Here is a 21377-nt window from a genome sequence, read left to right as displayed (position 1 = left end):
TTAATATTCCCACAGTAGGAATCCTCACTTGTACAATGTTCTGCTCATTAAAGCTGATTCATAACTACACTGCTGATTAACCAATCACATCAGCATTGTGCTGAATTATAGCTTAAATATGGCTTAAGTGTATGTATTGAATTACAGTAATGGACGAACTAGTGCTGGTCATTACGCTAATATCTATGGAGGACACTGTGCTGCAAAATGATGGAAACGACATGAGATGATTCTTTTGCGTGTTGCAAACATACGCAGAGCTAAATTGGAGAAAATCATGCAAATTCTCTTTTCTGCAAATGTAAAAATAGCATTACCTCGTTAGCCTATAAAAAGACTTTCCTCCTCTGAGTGACTGACACCGCTTGTTCACGTGTTCATTGCATACTTGCAACAACAACAAAAAAAACAGGCATAGCTGTCACACCCTCGGCTGATTACGCAATAGGCGAGAAGTAGAAGTCAGAACTCGACTGCAGCTGGATGTTATTTTTAACACTTCTAACAAACTAAGCCAAATTAGAAGCCTTGTTAATTGAATCCACATTCTCTGACAGGGGGAGGAGAGGGGAGGAGAGAAGTTGCCTGAATCCTTTATGAAACTGCTTAAAAACATCAATTCCTTTTTTTTAAATTATAATTCAATGCACATTTTTCAGGGGTTTTTAACTTTTCATTGCCCTAAGTTCGGAAATATAACAAAATAGCTGATCAAAAATCTGACAAATTTTCCTACAATATGGACTTATTCTTCAAAATTGGATTTGTTTGCACACAACCGAAGGCAGAGCATGTGATTGATTTCATTATGCCAGCATCGCATATTCAGTGTTATGCAAGTTATTACCTCTGCCAAGGAGGTTATGTTTTTGCCGGCGTTTATCTGTTTATTTGTCTGTTTGTTTGTTTGTTTGTTTGTTTGTGTTCAAAATAACTTGAAAAGTTCTGAATGGATTTGGATAAAATTTTTCAGGAATTGTCGGAAATGGGATACGGGTGGGAAACTGATTACATTTTGGGGGTGATCCGGATCACCGTCTAGATCCAGGAATTTTGCAAAGGATTCTTTAACATTGCGAGATAGGACCATTTTCGGCATTTGTGCATTTAACTCCACAAAAAATGGTCACAGCACTTGGAAAAAAAAATCCAGGAGAAGTTTCCAACAGTTTGTAAAAAATATCAAAGACTGATCCAGATAAATGGAATAATTCCGTATACTATGATCCAGAATATGAAAAAATAGTGGCCCTTTGGAATTTTCATCACAGGAAGACAATGGATTTGCTGTATATTCAAAAGCTATGGAGCTACAACCAGAAGAAAACTGCCATGGCAGAAAATTAGATTTTTGTGAATAATTACTGAACTAATGTTGATATCATTATGAATCAAAATGCTAATGGTATGTTTTCATGGTCAAGGAATCTAAATATGTCGATAAAATAAGTGTAGGACTAACATTTATGGTAAACCACAATATGGGTGGAACTATGTCGCTTGGTGGAGGTCTGCGCTCTCAGAGTGCTTTTTTTTTTAGTTGACTTATTTTTTTTAAAAGGATTTATTTTGTTTGCAGCTGAAGAGAACTTTTAGGGTACTCCATTTTGCCGAAGTCTATTATTACGCTCATGGCACAAAGAGCGGGATAGAACACAAGGGCAGGTAAGGAGCTGACTGGATGTCACAGAAAGAGTCAGGAACTAGCAACAGAGAAAGGAAGTGAAAAGATGCAAAAGCTCAATAAAATCTATTGAGTCCAATGCCAAACTGGAAGTACTTGTGTTCAAGTTAATCAGTATTCTGTCAGCTCGTGTCCTTGATTGACACATCATCACTGGCTGTATTTGATTGATTCCTAAGAAGATGACTTGCGTCCCACCTCGCTGCTTTATGATGACAAACAACCTTGTGATAGGTGGAAACACAGCAGCCATTTCAGAAGGTTGTGCTTTGTTTGCGCAACGATGGTCGACACTCGACGCGGCACAAAGAACCTCATTACGGGCGCCACAGTAACTCTCACTGGGATGCTTTGACAGTGCGGGGGGGAATATTTACGCCGCTTCACTTCTCCGCCTTTTCCTAATCATGCTCTGCTTTTCATCTACTGCCAAAACTTTCCCTGCGACGCAGCCATTACTCCACATTATGAAGCTTTCATAACAAGCATTAGAGGTTATTATCTCATTCTTATGCTTAAGCAGTGGAACATTTGCATAGAAAAGTGAGTCATCACTCGACGCTCTTGATGGAACTTAATTATTCATGAGGATACGACATGCAACATGTCAAGTGTGTTGCTTTTCTCTTCTATCAGGAGGGGAAGATTTTCTCTCTGGAGGTGGCCGACGCTAGGCCGATGAACCTGATCATCACGTCGCGAGAGACAGCCTACGGTCTCATCAATGAGACCAATGCTGACGTCAATATTTACGTGAGTAGCTGTCTACCTGCGCTTCATGTATGATGGATGTATACGCTCACCGGCTACAACCTGTAGTTTATTGTTGAGCCAAAGCGAATTGGCCGGGGAAGCACTTCTAAGTCCCTGTCCTCTAGCATTGTTGTACCTCCTCACTATTTGCACATTTAGCAGTTTTCTTTTGTGGGCTTGAACTTTGTCTGCACCGCTAAGTGTTTTCTTCATTGATAAATGTGCTTATCTTGCCTCGTATCCTGCCACCGGTGTCAGCTTGTATCAATGTCCTATCAGCCTGGAAGCAGGATTTAGATTTGAAACTCAGGAGGGAAATGTTCCAGTGCAAAGTGTCTCTTTATTGCGCGCATCACTGTTTGCACTCTCGGGCTGTTTTTAGATGTTGAGCCTCTAAGGTCGAACAAACAAAAAAAAAATCTGTTCCAGGGTCAGACTGGTGTGCCATACAAGTGTAAAAATAAGTTAACCATGGGCAATATTTAGACACACAAATAATAAAACACTCAGTCTTAACTTGTGAATAAATAAAGTTGTAATATTATTAAATCAAAGTCCTAATTTCGAGAATAAAGTTGTAATCTTACCTAATTACGAGAATAAAGTTGTAATCTTATAAGGAAAAAACATAATTTTCCAAGAATAAAGCTCTAACATCAGATGAAATTTGTAATTTTACAAGAACTAATTTGTAATTTTCAGATTTTTTCTTTTTTTTTAGCATTAGGAGAGTAAAGTTGTCATTTTTGACATGAAGTTGTATGACATCCTCAGCAGTGTAGTCCATCAACATTGACTTATCCCACACTTGGTCCCGTGAGCCCAGTTCTGGTTGGAGTTTGGTGATGAGGAACGTAGTTCCGCTTTGTTATTGTGGTTACTTAAGTGAAGAGTTTGGCTTCTCAAAACAAGATGTGTTTGAAAGAGTAACACATTTGCATCACAAAAATGACTCCTCAAAAACATCAGACCTCACAATCGCTCGGCGTTACTTTCTCTCCCGTCGTATCACTGCGCACTGTCGCCTGTCCACTGTTGTGTACTGTATGCGTTCCACAGCGGATGAAGACAGTGTGCAGTCATAACGTCTTCATCCGCGCATGTAAACACTGTGGAACACAAAGTGTGCAGTCAAAAAAATGCAAACTGTCCCTTCTATCTACTATCTACTGTAATTAAAGCTGTAATATTACCAGATTAAAGTCATAATTACAAGGATAAAGTTGGAATTGTTGGAGAAAAATGCAAACAGATTGTTGGAATATTATGAAAAAAAGTAAATTTTCAGAGAGTTGTAATTTTATGAGAATAGTGTTTTGTTGTATTAGCGTCTTTGAGTACCTTGAAAAGCGCTATACAAATATTTATTTTATTATATTATATTATTTATTATTATAATCAGAAAAAAGCAACATCAGAATAAAGACAATAAAGTCAGAATATTACACGATTAAAGTCTAAAGTACAAGTCATAACTTCACAGGAAAAATTTTTTACGATAATTTGCTATATGTAAATATTATGACAATAAAGCTGTAATGTTAGCGGTTTAAAGTTGTAATTTATGACAATAGTTGTAATTTTCTGTGAAAAAAATTGTTTTAATGTGAAGGTGAGTTGTGTTGCAGATGCAGAATTAAAAAAAAGAAAGCTCTACTTGATGGCAGTGTTGGCTAACCTCCTTATTTGGTAACATGCTGTCTAACCATGACAACGCAATTGACGAACAATGTTGAAAATGGCCACTTCATTAGGAACCCACCCTTCATGCCATACTGTGCATAAGACATGTGAAATTGTTCTAGTTTCAAGGAAAAAGTTGTAATTTTCCAAGAGTAAAGTCTGTAATTATAAATACAATATAACATCATAAGATTAAACTTACGACAATAAAGTCCAAATATAACAGCCCCGTCTCTTGTTTGAAATTCCAGACGACATGTTTTTGAAACCTCAAAATGATGAATATCATTCTATACATGATATATACAACAATACAGTGACAATTCAGCTTTTGCCACGAGCTGTGACAGATGCACAGTGTTAATGTCACGCCGTGCTCATGTTAGCAGCAAGGGTGACCCTGAGCCAAGCTGTCAGAGGCGATGACGCACGTTCTCAGATGCAGAACAGCTGCTGTTTTCTCTGACACTGCAATGTGCAGTTAAACACTATTATACCCCTGGTGATGCGGCTCATCCCTCAAAAAAAAAACAAAAAAAAACATCCTGTAGTCACAGGGAACTTTGTCCAGACTCTCAGCGATAAAGGTTACGGTATCACACGACTGTCAGCATATCATAGGCACATGACATTTGGAGAAACATTCCAACAGTTTTGATTGGTGAGCTGCTTTTGTACTGCAGCAAAACTAAAGCTGACGTGTTGAACTTGCCATAGCCTTTTGGCATGCCTGGATGACATCTGTTTGGCAGAAGTATCTAACATGAGTACCGTGGAACCGCGAAAGACGAATGTGGTCGTACAATTCTAAATGTAGCACAAAAATTAGAAACACTTGTGTGAGCATACCTCAACGAATATCCAAAGATTATACATCCTAAATCACAGACTTACAACCATCTGCATCATTATCAAAAAATTTTTTTTTCTTTTTAATATTACCATGGGTAATACTTTACTTGTTTACTTCTGTTTACACTTGCGTGACAGTTCATTAGTAATTACAAATTTGCTAATGATGTAACTTTTTCTTTTCTCGTAGTAAAACAAGTTTATTTTCATTATTCTCCTAACATTAAAACTTTGCTCTTGGAAAAAGATTTTTTGCTCACAATATTCCGACTTCATTCTTGTTATACTCTTAATAAAAGAACAATAAAATGAATATAATATAATAAAAAATACAAGGCGATTATTTACTTTTAAATGATCTTATATCGTATAATTAAAATTCAATTGAATTAATGAAATCTGTCTTATAATTAAAGTTATTAGTTATGATCATAAAATGATTTTTTTTCTCGTAAAATTACAACTTTAATCTTTAATCTTGTAATATTTTGACAATTTTACAAGAGCAAAGTTGTAATATTATAAAATAGTCGGGGAAAATCATACATTAAAATTATATATACATATTTACTTATTAAATAGTACTTTTATGAGCGTAAAGTAGTCCTATTATACAATAAAGTTGTAGTATTATGAGAAAAAATGTATCGTTACAAGAGTACAAAAAAAGTTGTAATTTAGGGAGAGCACAGTTGTGACTTCACAAGAAAAAAGTCTTAATTTTACGAGAGTATAGTTGTAATTGTATGAGAAAAAAGTCATAATTTAATGACAGTAAAGTGGTACAGTGGTGTGAAAAGTGTGTGAATATTAGTCAATGACAACACAACTGAACACAAAATGAAACTTTTTATTATAAAGGGAGAAAAACAATCCAAACCAACATGGCCCTGTGTGGAAAAAGTGATTACCCCCCAGTTGAAACAAAACTTAACAGGGATAACCAAACCTAATAACTGGTTGGACCGCCCTTAGCAGCAACAACTGCAATCAAGCATTTGCGATAACTTGCCATGAGTCTCTTCCAGCGGTGTGGAGGAATTTTGGCCAACTCATCTTTGCAGAATTGTTGTAATTCAGCCACATTGGAGGGTTTTCCAGCATGAATCACCTTTTTGAGATCATGCCACAGCATCTGAATAGGATTCAGGTCAGGACTTTGACTAGGCCACTCCAAAGTCTTCATTTTGTTTTTCTTCAGCCATTCAGAGGTGGACTTGCTGGTGTGTTTTGGATCATTGTCCTGCTGCCAAACCCAAGTTGGTTTCAGCTTGAGATCACGAACAGATGGCCGGACAGTCTCCTTTAGGATTTTTTGGTAGACAGCAGAATTCATGGTTCCATTTATCACAGCAAGTCTTCCAGGGTCTGAAGCAGCAAAACAACCCCAGACCATCACACTACCACCACCATATTTTACTGTTGGTATGATGTTCTTTTTTTTTGGAAATGTGGCATTACTTTTACGCCAGATGCAATGGGACACACACCTTCCAAAAAGTTCAACTTTTGTCTCGTCAGACCACAGACTATTTTCCCAAAGGTCTTCGGGATCATCAAGATTTTTTGTGGCAAAATTGAGACAATCCTTAATGTTCTTTTTGTTCAGCAGTGGTTTTCGTCTTGGAACTTTGCCATGTAGGCCGTTTTGGCCCAGTGTCTTTCTTATGGTGGAGTTATGAACACTGACCTTAACTAAGGCAAGTGGGGCCTGCAGGTCTTTGGATGTTGTTGTGGGGTCTTTTGTGACCTCTTGGATGAGTCGTCGCTTTGCTCTGGGGTTTATTTTGGTTCGCTGGCCACTCCTGGGAAGGTTCACCACTGTTCCATGTTTTCACCATTTGTGGATAATGGTTCTCACTGTGGTTTGCTGGAGTCCCAAAGCTTTAGTAATGGTTTTGTAACTTTTTCCAGACTGGTAGATCTCAATTAATCTCAATGACGGGGGGCAATTTTCCACACAGGGCCATGTAGGTTTGATTTTTTTTTGTCCCTTAATAATAAAAGGTTTCATTTAACAACTGCATTTTGTGTTCAGTTGTGTTGTCATAATATTTAAATTTGTGTGATGATCTGAAACATTTAACTGTGACAAACATGCAAAAAATAAGAAATCAGGAAGGGGCCAAACACTTTTTCACACCACTGTGTATATATATAATACATACTGTACATATTTATTTATTAAACAGTGATTTATGAGTGAAAAGGTGTAGTTTTAAACAATACGGTTGTATTATTACGAGGAAAAAAAATAGCATTGCAAGAGTACAGTTGTAATTCCAGTAATACAGCAGTAATTTTTCAAGGAAAACGTTGTATTTTAACAAGAGTAAAGTTGTAATTTCACGAGAATAAAGTAGTCATTTTGCGAGAGTATAGTTATAATTTTATAAGAAAAACGTCATAATCTATAGACTATAGTTGTATTTTTACGGGAATAAAGTTGTAATTAAACAAGAAGTGACACTTGGTAAAGTGACACTTATGAAAATAAAGTCAAAATGTCATGATTAAAACAACATAATTTTACAAGGGTACAGTTGTAACATAATGAGAATGTAATATAAAAATCCCAAGACACATTGATACTTTTTAGTGTAGCAATGCGTCTTCCGTAAGATTACAAGTTTGTTCTCTCGTAACATTACGCCTTTGTCCTTGTAACATTATGGGTTCCCTTCTCGTAATTTTTATTTGAAATCTGGTCTGAAATGCGCTGTAATTATTAAAAACAATTCCACTTGTACTTTTCAGACATGACCTACAGTAGTTGGTTGTAGCATGCTCGGAGTTCCCCTCCTACTATTTTTGGGCTCTGAATCAGTCCAATACTCATACAAGAAAGCACCTAAACGACTCCCTCCAGGCTGAGCCCGCTTTCACCACTTTTTCTTTCACACGGCAATAGGCGGCGAGTGCGTGCGACCTCTGTGACTTCCACTGACACACTCCCACATGATAAAAACGACCAAAGATAATAGTCATCTGTGAGAGTCAGCACTTTCTTTTCTTTTTGGGAAGAAATGCTGACTTGGTAATCATTTGAGGTCCCAAAAAGATGCGTGAGGAATGATAAAAAGAGCCATAAAACACTTGAGTTACATTCAATTATCTTTTACAAAGAGAGGGAAAAAGCTATTTGTGCACAAAACAGGACCGTTTCCCTTGTCTCAAATGAATGATTGTCAGCAGCAATGTGTTTGCAGCATTATGTTGAAATCCATTCAAGCTCAAACGGATGCTGAAATGCAAAAGTATTCTTTATTTATTGAATGAATTTTGACATAAGTTTTAATGCATGGGGCCTTCCAGCCCATCTCATGTAAAGATAAACTCCATTATTTCCCATCGGGGACAGACGAGGAAACAGCAGAGTCTCGTCGATGGGGATGGATGTATATATTTATACCTTGTATGGAGCCAGATTCCAGCCGACCGTGGTGACGCACAAAGCTAAAAAAGGTCCCATTTCCTGGCCCCACTCAGGAAGCAAAGGAAAGACCTTGGCTCCAAAGGGGTTGTGCAACTAGGCTTGTGGACACTTAACCATAATAAACATTTCTTTCCAACAGGGCCGAGAGAATAGAAGAAGGAGAGCTGGGTGGAGGGTGAGGAATAAGTGAATGAGAGAGGGGGCAGACAAACATGTTTGATATGGAAAAAAGTCTGGGAATGCTCCAGGCAAATATAAATAGAAACAATACTGACACTGTTTGTGTTTCCACTCCGAGTAATGTCGAGGATTCTTACTATTGTTTTTGCAAATAAACAGGCACATCATGCTCTTAGTTGGAAATATTGTTAGTATGGATGGACATGACAACCGATAAGTCCATTAATTGATCGTGACGAACATGTCTGAAAGCAACTGAGTAACACACATGAGTGCACTACTTGGCTGCAACCAGCAGAGGCACTGTTGCTTCTGTCTCAACTAGTTTATTCTGCTCAACACTGACATGAAAACAGTTAAGGACATTAATCACCAATTAAATACAAAAAAATACAGATTTCAGGTCTGCTTTTGGTGGAGGGAGAGTGCATTTTTTCATTCCCTGCCTGCATTTTCCCCGGTTTTAGTGTTGACTTCAGTCAATCTGCTCGTAGGTGGAGTGAAAAGCTTTCATAGAATTTCTTCAAGGTTGGCAAGTTGGAAAATGTCAAGTTTATTCCTGAGTTACAACATACTTTCTGTGGTATTTTTATTAACGTTTAATATCAAAATAATATTAAAGTGTAAAGTATTAAAGTGATTTTACCCTTCTTTCCTGTAAAGTACCTTGTGTACGAATTGTGCTCTAGAAATACACCTACCTTGCCTTGCCTTGCCTATTTACTTACACCATGCCCATTCCTAGTTGCGTGGTCTTCCATACTGTGTTTTTATCAGTATGTTTTTTGTGTTTTTGAAAAAGCTTGGGATATGGAACACACTTATAGTCGTCCCTCACCACGTCGCGTTCACTTCACTTCACTTCACTTCACTTCACTTCACTCTGTCGCGGTTTTTCAAAATATATTAATTAGTAAATGAGTGCCGTTTCATGGTTGACTACAACCTATTATTAGCCAGAAAATCTTCATATTTAAGTGAATTTTACATATTTTTTTGCCTTAATTATGCATTGTCAAACTTGAAAATTTCTAAATGGACTAAAGTACAAATACAAGGTGTTCAGAAGATGCATTTAAATACATGTTGATGACATGTGGTGTTCTAGACTGGTCACTAGGTGTCAGTAATGTTACATTGATGAAGAAATAGCCACCGCAGGAAGTACTCGGTTATAATGTGGCTCCCATTGCTAACGTCTCATTTATGTCTCAAATGGCTTATTTTCTGTCTTTTACGTCTACTATATTGGGTAAAATGAATCTCAAGGTGACTGAAGGGATGTTAGTTCATGTCTCGGGGTCTCTGATATATGTTAAAAGCCGTATTTAGAGGGTGGTAAACAGGTTTCTAAAATGAACTATGACCATATTCAATTTATAAACAATGAATGCTGCTTTGCAGAAATTCACTTACCACAGTGGAGTCTGGAACCAATTAACTGTGATAAACGACAGATTACTGCAATTTGTATACTGTACTGTACGTCCTCACTTTTAGAAAATACAGTATATTTCTTTCTGTTTTTCACGGGGATAACGACATCGGTGTTTCAAGACACTTTCATTCTGAGACCCGTTTTTAAAAGTTTGTGTCATGACTCACAAAAAAGCTCTGTCCACTAAATGACACGTCAAAACAACATAGTTTTTAGGCAGTTTTATTTTGAAGCTCTTCTGTATTGTAGTTGAGATCGGACCGCTGAAGTTCATTATTAGCCTATACAGGTTGAAGAAAAACAGAATGATCAGACTTCCACATCTGTAGCTTGACGGATAGTTGACAGAACTCTAAGCTTTTTAAAGATGTGTAGCAAAGCCTGATATAGTCAAATACACAAGGTGAGTTAACATAATTATGAATAATAGTGGACCTTTTTAGGCCCACGTGAATCATTTAAATGTCTTTAAAGCCGAGCTGTTTTTCTTTTTTCGGCTTTATTTCACAGAAAAGCAACGCCTCCACAGTCGTCCTGTACACCAACGGACATCTCGTGAACATCCACGCTGTCGACTTCCCTGGCCAGGACGAGGAGCTGGTCAAGTGGGCAACCAGGAAGTTCGGAGGTGTGACTTCCTTCACCACCGTTGCCAATCTTAAAGGGTTGCATTTCAAAGCAACAGAAGGTGAGGATTCCTGGAGACTCTATTTCTAGTATTACCATCCGCCTAGAAGCTACGTATACAACAGGCTGAATGAAAGCTGAACTTTCCTGCTCTCGCTAGCAGCGCTACACTCGGTGTGAACACCATTATTTTCCAACAAATCCTCCTTAAGACGCCTTGAGCAAGAGAAGAACTCTGACATGCCTCTGGATTGAATGTTGGGGGTGCTGGAGTAGTGGCAGTTGCTTTTATTTCCTCTCTCTTTTTTTCTCTGTATTTCAGAGTACATCTGCGTTCATGTCCTGGTTTGTGAAGTATGTGCTCTTGTTAGATGAGAGCTGACACCGTTACTGTCCTGGGTTTTGCATGTCAGAATAATACAGCGTGAATTTACAAGAACCTACGGTGCACTGTTGATTTTTCTATTTTTCCTACTGTTTTTAAAAATAAAATCTTGTTAAATTATATTTTTAGAATATGCCGCAGGGCAATAAAAAAACAGCCATGGGCTAGAAATGGACCCTGGGACGCACTTTGGATACTGTTGATCTAGTGATACACAGGGACACAATGATTTTATTTTTTAATATATCCATCCATTTTCTATGCCGCTTATCCTCATTAGGGTCGCGGGGGTATGCTGAAGCCAATTTTTTAAAATATAGACTTACAAATTTTATAAAAAAATATATAGGTACTGTATTGTTCAAATACAAATTGATTCAAAAAATATTTGATAAAATTGAAATCAAGTAACATTTCTTTTTTTTCCTGAAATGTTATTGTTTTAACCTGCGAGTATGAGCCACATGTTCCAAGATAAACCAAGTGTTACATTTAAGGCACTGAAATAAGAAATAAATCCTATTGACTTTTCTTGGCTAGACAGTTATATTAAGTCATATTCCACAAGGATTTTGAGATTATTCCAGCATCAGGCCCAGTTTGCAATGTTCCTTGACCCTTGTGGAGGTGTTAGGATGAACACATGTACTGTTGGTCTTAGTCAGATGTATTCTGGATATAGCTAGAGACGTAGAAAATACGTGCAAGTTCCTTGAGAGAGCATGATTACAAATTCAACGCCATGCTTGCAACAAGAAATACATAATAAGCAGCTCTGGGCAGCAAGCTGCTTTTAAATTCTTGAAGCTGCACTTCCACAACAGTCTGACTGAATGTTAAAGCAGCATTAAGTGATATTGGAGTCTTTGTAGTAGCTGACACTCACCTCACCCTCTAGGCTGTTAAAATGTGTTTAATGTACATGCTGTTGAGGTTTGCAGGCTTGTAGCAATGCAAATCCAATACAGTCATCCCTCATTGCTTAGTGGTTTGAATTTTGCGGTATCACAGTTTAAAAAAAAAAAAAAATTATGCTGTTTCGTGTTTGAATACAACCTATTAATAGTCAAAAATGTGCATATTGAGGTTAATTTTACATATTTTTTTTTGCCTATAAAAATGGCTAATGAACAAGGCATTCAGAAGACACATCCACAGGTGTAATATGCAGTATTCTACACTGGTCACTAGGTGTCAGTAATGTTACATTGATGAAACAGTAGCCACCACAGGAAGTATGCTGTCCAGAAAGAAACAACAAAGAAGCCTCCCAATGCTGAAATACATATACAGTACAGGGCATTCAGAAACACACGCAAAGACGCTGTGAATGATATGTAGTACTCTACACTTGTCACTAAGTGCCAGTGATGTTACTATAATGTTTGGTGAGACTCCCAAACGCAAGACTTGATCAGCGGAACAACAGGTTTTTATTGCAGGTTTGAATTATTGCACAATAGGCACAATAATCCCAAATAAAAATCCTTAATAAAAACATGGCCTACTGCTGCAGCCGTAACCCACGCCAAGCTGAAACTCAATCCTGAAGCCTCGACGTCACTTCCTATCCGCCCGCCACTCAGAGGGAACATATTTATAGCAACACACACAAGCGCCAGTCTTATTTATGTCTTAAATGGCTTATTTAGGGCCCTATGAAATCTGCTTTTTTACCCAAATTTCGCTTTATATTTTTCAAATTTTTTTTTTTCTCTTCATTTTTTAGAATTCCATTTTTTACCTTTTACACTTATTTTACCAGCATAGAGTGTGTGCTTTTTGGGTCAGCGAATGAAATGTCCATTAACTAAATACAAAAATCCTTACATTTGTTAATGCAATACATCTTTTGCAAATGTATGGTATGTTTTATATGTACGGACAGGTGCTTGCTTGTACCTCTGTATAAGTGACAAGTAAATGCCATTACATTCCTTTTACGTGGAAATCATAGGGCCCTACTTATTTACTCTTATGTCTACTATTTTTTGTAATATGAGGTCAGAGGTTGACTATAGGGGTGTTGGTTCATGTCTAGAAGGCTCTAATAATGTTGAAAACCATATTTAGAAGGTTGTAAAGAGATTTTCTATGCGCTAACTACAAAAATATTCCATTTATAAAGAAAGAATCTTCTCGGAAATTCACTTATCACAGTTGGGTCTGGAACCAATTAACTGTGATAAATGAGGGATTACTGTACAAGAGCTGTGTCAAAAATTGTGACTCTGCAGAGATAATAAAGCTCACGTTTGAGTGACTGGCAACCAAGATAATTTGAATTTATATAATTAAAATAGGAGTTAGTCAGTCAAAACTGAGCTTTATTTTTGGTCTTGTACTGGTTCATAGTGTCTGATTTCTTCTTTGTTATAATGCCAGTGAATGCATATTCATCACAAACGTGTTTTTGCAGGAACAAAAGCAGGCCCTCAAGATTGCATACTCAAAAATGAAGATCCTTCAGAAAAGCACTTCATGAAGATTGAAACGGCGGCCTTGACGTCCTCGTTCAAGTCTTGCTTTCCGCAGCAACGCGCTGATGATTCCGAGCTTCACATCATAAACATCCCAGAGGACGCCAACATTCGGTAGAACTCAAACTAACACACTGCTTTGCTCCTCCTGATGTATAAATATCTTAAATCTTTTATTTCTCGTGTTGCAGCAACGTCTCAGTTCGCGTGGACACAAAGAAGACCAGTGTGTTCCTGAGGGGTCCACAGGGCACCACATGGACGTTCCTCACTCTACAGCACACAAAGTTTTGTGTAGGTCTCGGCACATTACATTATTCAACACTCACAACTGTCCCAGAGTCATGACTAATTTACTTTTACTCTCACTTGCCTCTCCAGAGTAACAATGAGATCCTACTGCCTGCCATCGCCCACAGAATCCAGCCCGTATTTACGCTGAGCAGTGACAAAGCCGAGGACGTGCAAAGGAAGGCTTTGGATTTCTTCAAAGTGGCAACGTTCACCAGTTACACCGAAATCAGATCGGAAGAATCAACGTTATTACTGGTTCTTGGTCAGGAAAGCTCAGCAGGTGAGTAGATGCATATCGTACAATATTTCCTAAAATAGTGGAGGCCGTGCCTCAATTCATGTCCCGGTGCATCGTTGTCCTTGCTATGACTCACAAAACAACGTGTCTTTACCTTAACATCGCTTACTGTGCAGACATGGTATCTGTAAAGCTAACGTTTATGGTGGAGTTTGAATATTTCAGGAAGCGTTTAGGATTTATTCCATCCCTGAGTAGTATCCTAAAGAATGACAATGGAGATGGAGGTGTTACGTGCAGTCAGGTAGAGATCCCAATATGCAGAGCCAGACACAATCCAGGTCAAAAAATAATATCTTTAATTTAGTAGAGCAAGAACCAAGTAACAAAGGAATAGCAAAAACTTCTGAGTCCAAACTGAGGTAGAACGGTGCAACTAAGGTAGTAAAACAAAGAGGCACCGTGGAAAAAGGCAACAACTCACTGATGAGCAGACGGCGTCACAGGAGGCAAGGAGCACGTGGAACAGACTAAGAAATATCACAGCAATCTTAAGGCCAAGAGCACAGGAGCAAACAAACTGGTGTTTCGCGGGCAGCATGCAAACCAGTAGTAACAATCCCACGTCCTCCTCCTGCAGCAACTGAAGAAACAAGGGTGGTCTAATATTTTTTTCCATGACTGTATGTTCAGTATTATTTAAATTAAGTTCTTAAATATGTATTCCGATGCATCTGAACACATCATCAGTGATGTTTCCTGGGGTCATCGGGGCTCGCAACAGCAGACACCCTCGCCCAGGCGAACCGCGGCTTGTGTTAAGGTGGCGGTTGCCCGTGCATGTGGATCTCCTCTCCAAATCCGGAGCCGACTGGAGGCTTTCTCAGCTGCCTCTGTGAATTATTTGTGGAGAAATTATGCAAATACATATACAATTTAGTTTTAAAGTATGTCAACATAGGTCCATAATACAATATAGAATAATATATATTTTATATTAAATTAAAACTATATTACATAGAGTATACATATATGTTACATATATTATTCAAATTAAGAAAAACTACAGTATATACGGCATAATATATTTTCATATTTGTCACTGACAGAGGTCCATAATACAGTATGGAAAAATATGTACTGCTATACAGTATATTAAATTGAGATTTTTAATTGAGATTATTTATGTATGTCCAATTGAAATTATATTACATAAATATGTGAGACATGGATGTATATGCAACATATATTATTTAAATTAAGAATAATTTGTGGAGAAATTAGACAAATATATAGAATATTTCGATTACATTTTATATTAATTTAAAAATGTGTCAACAGAGGTCCATAATACAACATAGAATAATATTTTTTTATATATTAAATGGAAATTCTATTAAATACAGTATATATGTAACATATTATTTAGATTCTGAAAAAATCCACTAATACAGTACTGCATAATATGATTTGTCGCTGATGGAGTTCCATAACTATACACACTATACAAAATATATACAGTATTGTTATATATTAAATGGAAATTACATGACCTATATAGGTATCATATAGTATTTAAATTAAGAGAAATTTGTGGAAAAATTATAACAATATATCCAGTATATAACATTCACATCTGTCACTGAGGTCCATAGTACAATATAGAATCATATGTATTGTTGTATATACCATTTTAATTATATTACATTATATTATATGGAACATCCCTGGTGGTCTAATGGCGTGCACATAAATGGGAATGTTGCATCAGGAAGGACATCCGGCGCGAAAACGAAGCCAAAACAAAATGACGCGATTGACTCACTTTGGTGACCCCGACGGGAAAAGTCGAAAGACAACACCTGCATATCATATGTGACATACGCCGTATTGACCCCAATATAAGCCAAACCAACAAGTTAGCACGACTTCTTCCCAAGCAAGTCAAAGTCTTTCTTCCTGTCACTTACGTACAAAACACTGACCAGGGGACACAGAGACCTGCTGGGAAAAGTATCTCAAAAGTCGGGTGGTTCAAACAAATTTCATTCTATGTTTTCCTCAGTGACGCCCACAATAGCAGAGCCCACCTTGTCCTCTACCACGGTGCCGCCTGATCAGATGCCTTTGTTGATGCAGCTGTATACGTCCCCGGATTACCGCTCACCCCTGGACCCCAACGCCAAGGTGCAGAGCGACAAGAAAATCTACGCTGAGGTGAGAGCCTGTGCTTGACGACATATTTTATATATGTTTACAGGTTACAATAAATTATACGCTGCAATAATAGATAAAATAGCACCCAGTAGAGTGTCGCATGATAATGTTCCACTCCAGTCCTCTAGATGTCGCTAACGCGCAAGAATTAGCTTACCCCTTTGTTTTTATAAGTTAACTCTTCTACTGCGCACAAAAGGGTGAAAATTTGTTAAAACATGCATCCCTACTGTGTTGCCTTTTTCTGACAAATACACCACATGGTGGCGCTGTTATCCAACCCCAAATTTTTTACCCCATAAGTCGGATTGACTTTAAATTTCTCACACAGCTCAGTGCGCTACTTACTGTAACCTAAGGGTTTTTAGCCGGATCACCATAATTTGGTACACACCTTTCGTAGCCTGACAAGCACGTGTCTGTAAAATTTGAACAAGATTGATTCAAAAACATGGCCGCCATTAATTAAAGTGTCTTTGCGGGCGCACTGGTGTGATTTAGCAACTAACTGTCCGTAAGTCATGGGCCACTTGTCTAATGATTGTAAAAAGTTTACGATATATATTTATGTTAGCATTTTCAGCACAACCCATTGGGGGCGCCACAAGTGTCATTTATAATGAGTCGCATTGTAACTGTATTGTGTTTGTTTTTTTCAGATTTCTGGCAACACTCTGGGTGCCATGGTTCTGACCATTCAGGTGATCAGCTGTTTCGTGCGCTCTAAGGGCTCCTGCCCGGTGGTGAAGGAGCTTCCCTTCATTCCCGAGTTCTGCTCCTTGAATTCGTGTCCCAGCAGCACACGACTCAGCTTCTCCTTGGGTCAGCTCCATGAGCTGACCACCACCTGGGACGTGGAATGTTCCGTCAAACTTTGCTACAGCAAGGTAGGAATCAAACTTCCAGTCTCTCAAGGGAACGACATCGCATTTAAAAAGCGTGTCCAAAGACGTGGTAGCTCATTGAGCTTTCGGCTGAGAAATGTGGCATGTCACACAGCTTTCTTCGCTGTCTGGTAAATGGAATAAATGGCGAATGTTAGTGCAGAATTAGGGCTCATTAGGATCTTAAATGCAGGGTGACTCGGTCAACTGTTTTCTTTGCTGCTCACCAGAAATGTGTCGACGGGGGAAGAGTGAAGAGGAACCTGGAGGTTACCCCGCCTTGTCAGCAAACACTGAGTGAGTTCAGTTTAATCTCCAAAATATGGTCCAACAGTCCAGCTTGTCTACATAAGCTTCTGTATATGCATCTCAGTCTGCTCTTTGCAAAAACAAGCATCTTGAACGATTGCAATGTCTGCCATTGGTGTAGCTTCTCTTCACAGAGGCCACAACATTACACAAACTAATCACATCCAATACATGAGCTGGATCAAAACAAGTGCTATAATAGTTACTGCAATTGCTATGATTTCCTTATTAGTTGAACGGTTTTTATTATTTTGGCTGCCTCATTTAGAAGGATAAAAATATTAGGAACTCCCCTCAGTACGATGTTATGTGTTCTTTATTTTAAAAAAGAACAGTTTGAATGATAAAAAAACCCAAATAAATCTTTGTTAAATTTAATTATTAGTATTTGATAAAATTATTAAATATAGTATATTAAATTTAAAATATATTTTAATACATGCATTAGTTTGTTTTAAACAGCGCCAGTAGTATTAATAAGGTAGTAATAATAAAGACATTAATAAAACATTACATAATGTGATTATTTTACATAATGTATAATATTATTATTATACATCACAATATAGAACCCACACCCATACAGAAATACTCTCTCAGCAGTGATCACATTTAGAAAAATGAAATATACAAATATAAGATAATCACACCATAATATAAAACTTTGCCTCATATAATATTATTTATTTATTAATATATACTGTATATTTATTATTATTATTATTATTAGTATTTATTCTAATTTTTTTAATGAAATGAAAAGCATCATCACTGAGCCCGCACCTGTGCTGAAATAGCCTCTCTTAGGAAAAATCCACCATATTTTGCTCCAAATGACCAGTGGTCTCCACAGTGTGTGTACTTGCTGCTGGCTGCTGGCAGGAGCTTTGGTTGCCATTGTTACTTTGAGTGCACCAGAAGCGGCGTGCAGGCGGTTGTCATAGCAGTGAACTCAGGATGCCGCCTGTAAGTGGGTGTGGAGCGGGGGCGGCCTCGTCCTCTAGGAAGGTCTGCAGGCTGACCTTGTGGCCACAATCACAAGTAACGACCCTCAGGGGACATAGCCCAGGCCCTTTGTGTTTCCAAGGGGGAGCTTTGACTGTGCTGCTGTCCAAACACAGGCGCTGCAGGGCCTCCAGCTATTGTCGGTCCATTGAACCGCAATTACTCAAACACGGAGCAACTCTTAGATGATTCAACTGAGCAGTGGAATCACACAAGGAAGTGGACACTGATTAAAAGGAGGGGAACTTGGAGTTTGTCCGGACTCTTCTTAGCTTTAGATTACAAACCAGGGTATGAATCACAGAGGTCTCACGTCAAGATGTTTTCAGCTCAAGACTCCAAGACCCATTTTACCGCAAAATTGCAGCAGAGCCACAACAGTAGATCTGACACGGAATGCCGCAATTCAGTTCACTTCTGGCATTGCAGGATACGCTTTCACTTTCACACAGGTGCCGTCCCGCCTCTGCAGTAGATCTACGCTTTTCGCGGGGGTTGTGTTCCGAGCCTATCAGCGAATGGGCAAAATGTCTATTCTGACACTCTTGTGTCAAACTCAAGGCCCGGGGTCCAGATGTGTCCTGCCACATCCTCTTGTGTGGCCCACGAAAGCTTGGAAATAATGTGTCAATAATGCACTTCACCTTATTCCTTCTAAATGTATTCATTCTTTCCTTTTGACAGAAAAATTGTACTGTGTGCAGTTCTTCTAAACTTTAATATTATCTGATTATGCGACAAAATATTCCAAGCATTTTTTGTCATCAAGAAGAAATGCTTGAATGTCTGCTTGTCAACTTGACATTCTCACTTCATGTTTATAGGGCATTGTGTAATAATATCACGAGGTTTTATATATATATATATATATATATATATATATATATATATATATATATATATATATATATATATTCATACTGTATATATTTTCAGGTACAAGTGGCCCTCTGAGGGCAGCCATAACTGCGATGTGGCCCTCAATGAAAATGAGTTTGACACCCCTGCTCTAACACAAACCAATAGAATGTCATCAAACCAAACGCATCCCTCACTCACGGTGCAACCAAACGTTTGCAGAACACACAATGTAACTGCACCACACGGACTACACAATACAATATTATTTTCTGCTAATTATAACCTGCAAAGTGTGCTTGGGGGCTTCCCAGCTTGCCTTGAGGCTTACAATTGTATTTTTTTGCATGAATATTGCTGTGCAACTGGCTTTGAAAAATTAAATGTTGATAACAGTAGCGTAACATAATTAGCTAACTAAGTCAAATATTTGTCGAAAATGACATTGGGGATTGGGGATGAAAAATTAAGCAAGATATGACATTTGAACCGGACATCATGTCGATGGAAGAAAGCCCAGTTTCAATGTATTATTTGATCAAGTGTAATTTTTACAATATTATGATACGCAAATGGGGTAAATCCTTTTTACACAAGCAAATGCGAAAGGTGAAAGTGTAAAACAGGGGTGTGTCTCTGGACATGGACTTCTCTAGTGTGAACAGGCGGACAACTCAGCAGTGTTTGGACAACAACTAGTCTCGTTTTCTGTATTTTTTTTAGTCCACGGGTGTCTCAAACCTGCGGCCCTCCAGTCCCCAAGCCACGAAGAAGCTTGACTTTCTGTATGATTCGTCAAATGGTAAAGCTGTAAGAAAGATATGTTGGTTTTCAGCCGAGCTCTAACGCCAGGACTTCACTCCTTCCTGTTTGTCAGTTGGTTGGTTGATCTCCGGAGGGGATCGGGGGTGGTCACAGCGCTGGCCCGCTGTCACGTCCTCCTGTCCACCTGCTCGGAGACTCCTGCTTCCTGCTCCTGTTTGTTCAGCTTCACGTGCACACAGCGACAAAATTTCCACATTTGTCTGAAGTGACTGTAGATGGACCGTTGGGGACTATTTTCTCTTCTCCTGCCTGGTCTCAATTGATGTAGTAAAGCCAAGCCACCACAAGATGTCTCTGCTTTAGTGATTGACATGCACAGACATCATGTTGGCTGCTCCACATGCTGCCAATTTTGCCCCCGGGGGTGTTGAATGTGAATGTTGACATATAGTTTTTTGCTGTACGTTCGGATAGCACTCAGTGCTTATAGTTGATGTAATATTTAGACTGAAGGTTGCATCATATTTCTTTCTCGCTTATCTTTCAGACCCTCCCTGCTTTGATTTCGGCCTCCCCGGGGTCCTGGGCATCGCATTCGGAGGCTTCCTGATAGGAGTGTTACTTATTGGAGCATTGTGGTTCATCAAAATTAAAACAGGTAGGTCGAGTTTTCAATATGGTTACCATAGTATGACTTTGTAGTTTCACCAAAAGAATGGCATGCATGAAGCGCTAGGTTGAACCTTTAATTCAAGCAACTTGTGTTTGTTTTTCCGTTCATATGCTAGCATGCAACGAACAATGGAGCTTTGCCATTTTTTTTATTCTGGGACAGTGGTAGAAAAACAAGAAAATAACACCATAGCACGACATATCACTTTCCTGTGTTTGCTCCAATTACAAGGTGTCCAAAGTTCGGCTCGGGGGCCATGTGCGGCCCGCTGCTGTTTTTTTATTGGCCAGCGGCACATTCTAAAAATATAATTTAACAAGAAAAATAAAACTAAAAAAGCAACAGCAAAAATGGAAAAATCAGCAGTCATTTTGCAAGAATGAAGTGAAAATATTAAGAGAAAAAAGTTGTAATCTAAAAAGAAAAAGTCGTAATTTTATGAGAATAACACAATATTATGAGAAAAAAACAACATCATTTTAGTAGCATAAAGTTGAAATATGGCAACTAAAAAAAACGTAATTTTTTGGAAATAAAGTAAAAATATAAAGTGGAAAAAGTCATATTCTAATTAGAAAAAAAGTCACAATTTTACGAGAATACACTCAAAATATGA

At 38.2% G+C, this 21377-nt stretch overlaps 1 protein-coding gene across 2 annotated transcripts in view; it reads left to right on the top strand.

The window, feature by feature from the left end:
* eng (endoglin) overlaps positions 1-21377 on the top strand; it is a 60482-nt gene that overhangs the window by 25532 nt on the left and 13573 nt on the right. For both annotated transcript variants that reach the window (XM_054756277.1, XM_054756276.1), the window contains exons 4-12: positions 2321-2437; positions 10537-10714; positions 13458-13632; positions 13710-13812; positions 13900-14092; positions 16116-16267; positions 16927-17154; positions 17382-17448; positions 20636-20746. In XM_054756277.1, the coding sequence (XP_054612252.1) occupies positions 2321-2437; positions 10537-10714; positions 13458-13632; positions 13710-13812; positions 13900-14092; positions 16116-16267; positions 16927-17154; positions 17382-17448; positions 20636-20746 (1324 nt within the window). The remainder of the gene's footprint in view (positions 1-2320; positions 2438-10536; positions 10715-13457; positions 13633-13709; positions 13813-13899; positions 14093-16115; positions 16268-16926; positions 17155-17381; positions 17449-20635; positions 20747-21377) is intronic.

This window comes from Dunckerocampus dactyliophorus, chromosome 17 (assembly GCF_027744805.1).
Source record: "Dunckerocampus dactyliophorus isolate RoL2022-P2 chromosome 17, RoL_Ddac_1.1, whole genome shotgun sequence".
Classification (NCBI taxonomy): Eukaryota; Metazoa; Chordata; class Actinopteri; order Syngnathiformes; family Syngnathidae; genus Dunckerocampus; species Dunckerocampus dactyliophorus.
This window is presented reverse-complemented; position numbering and strand designations above follow the sequence as displayed.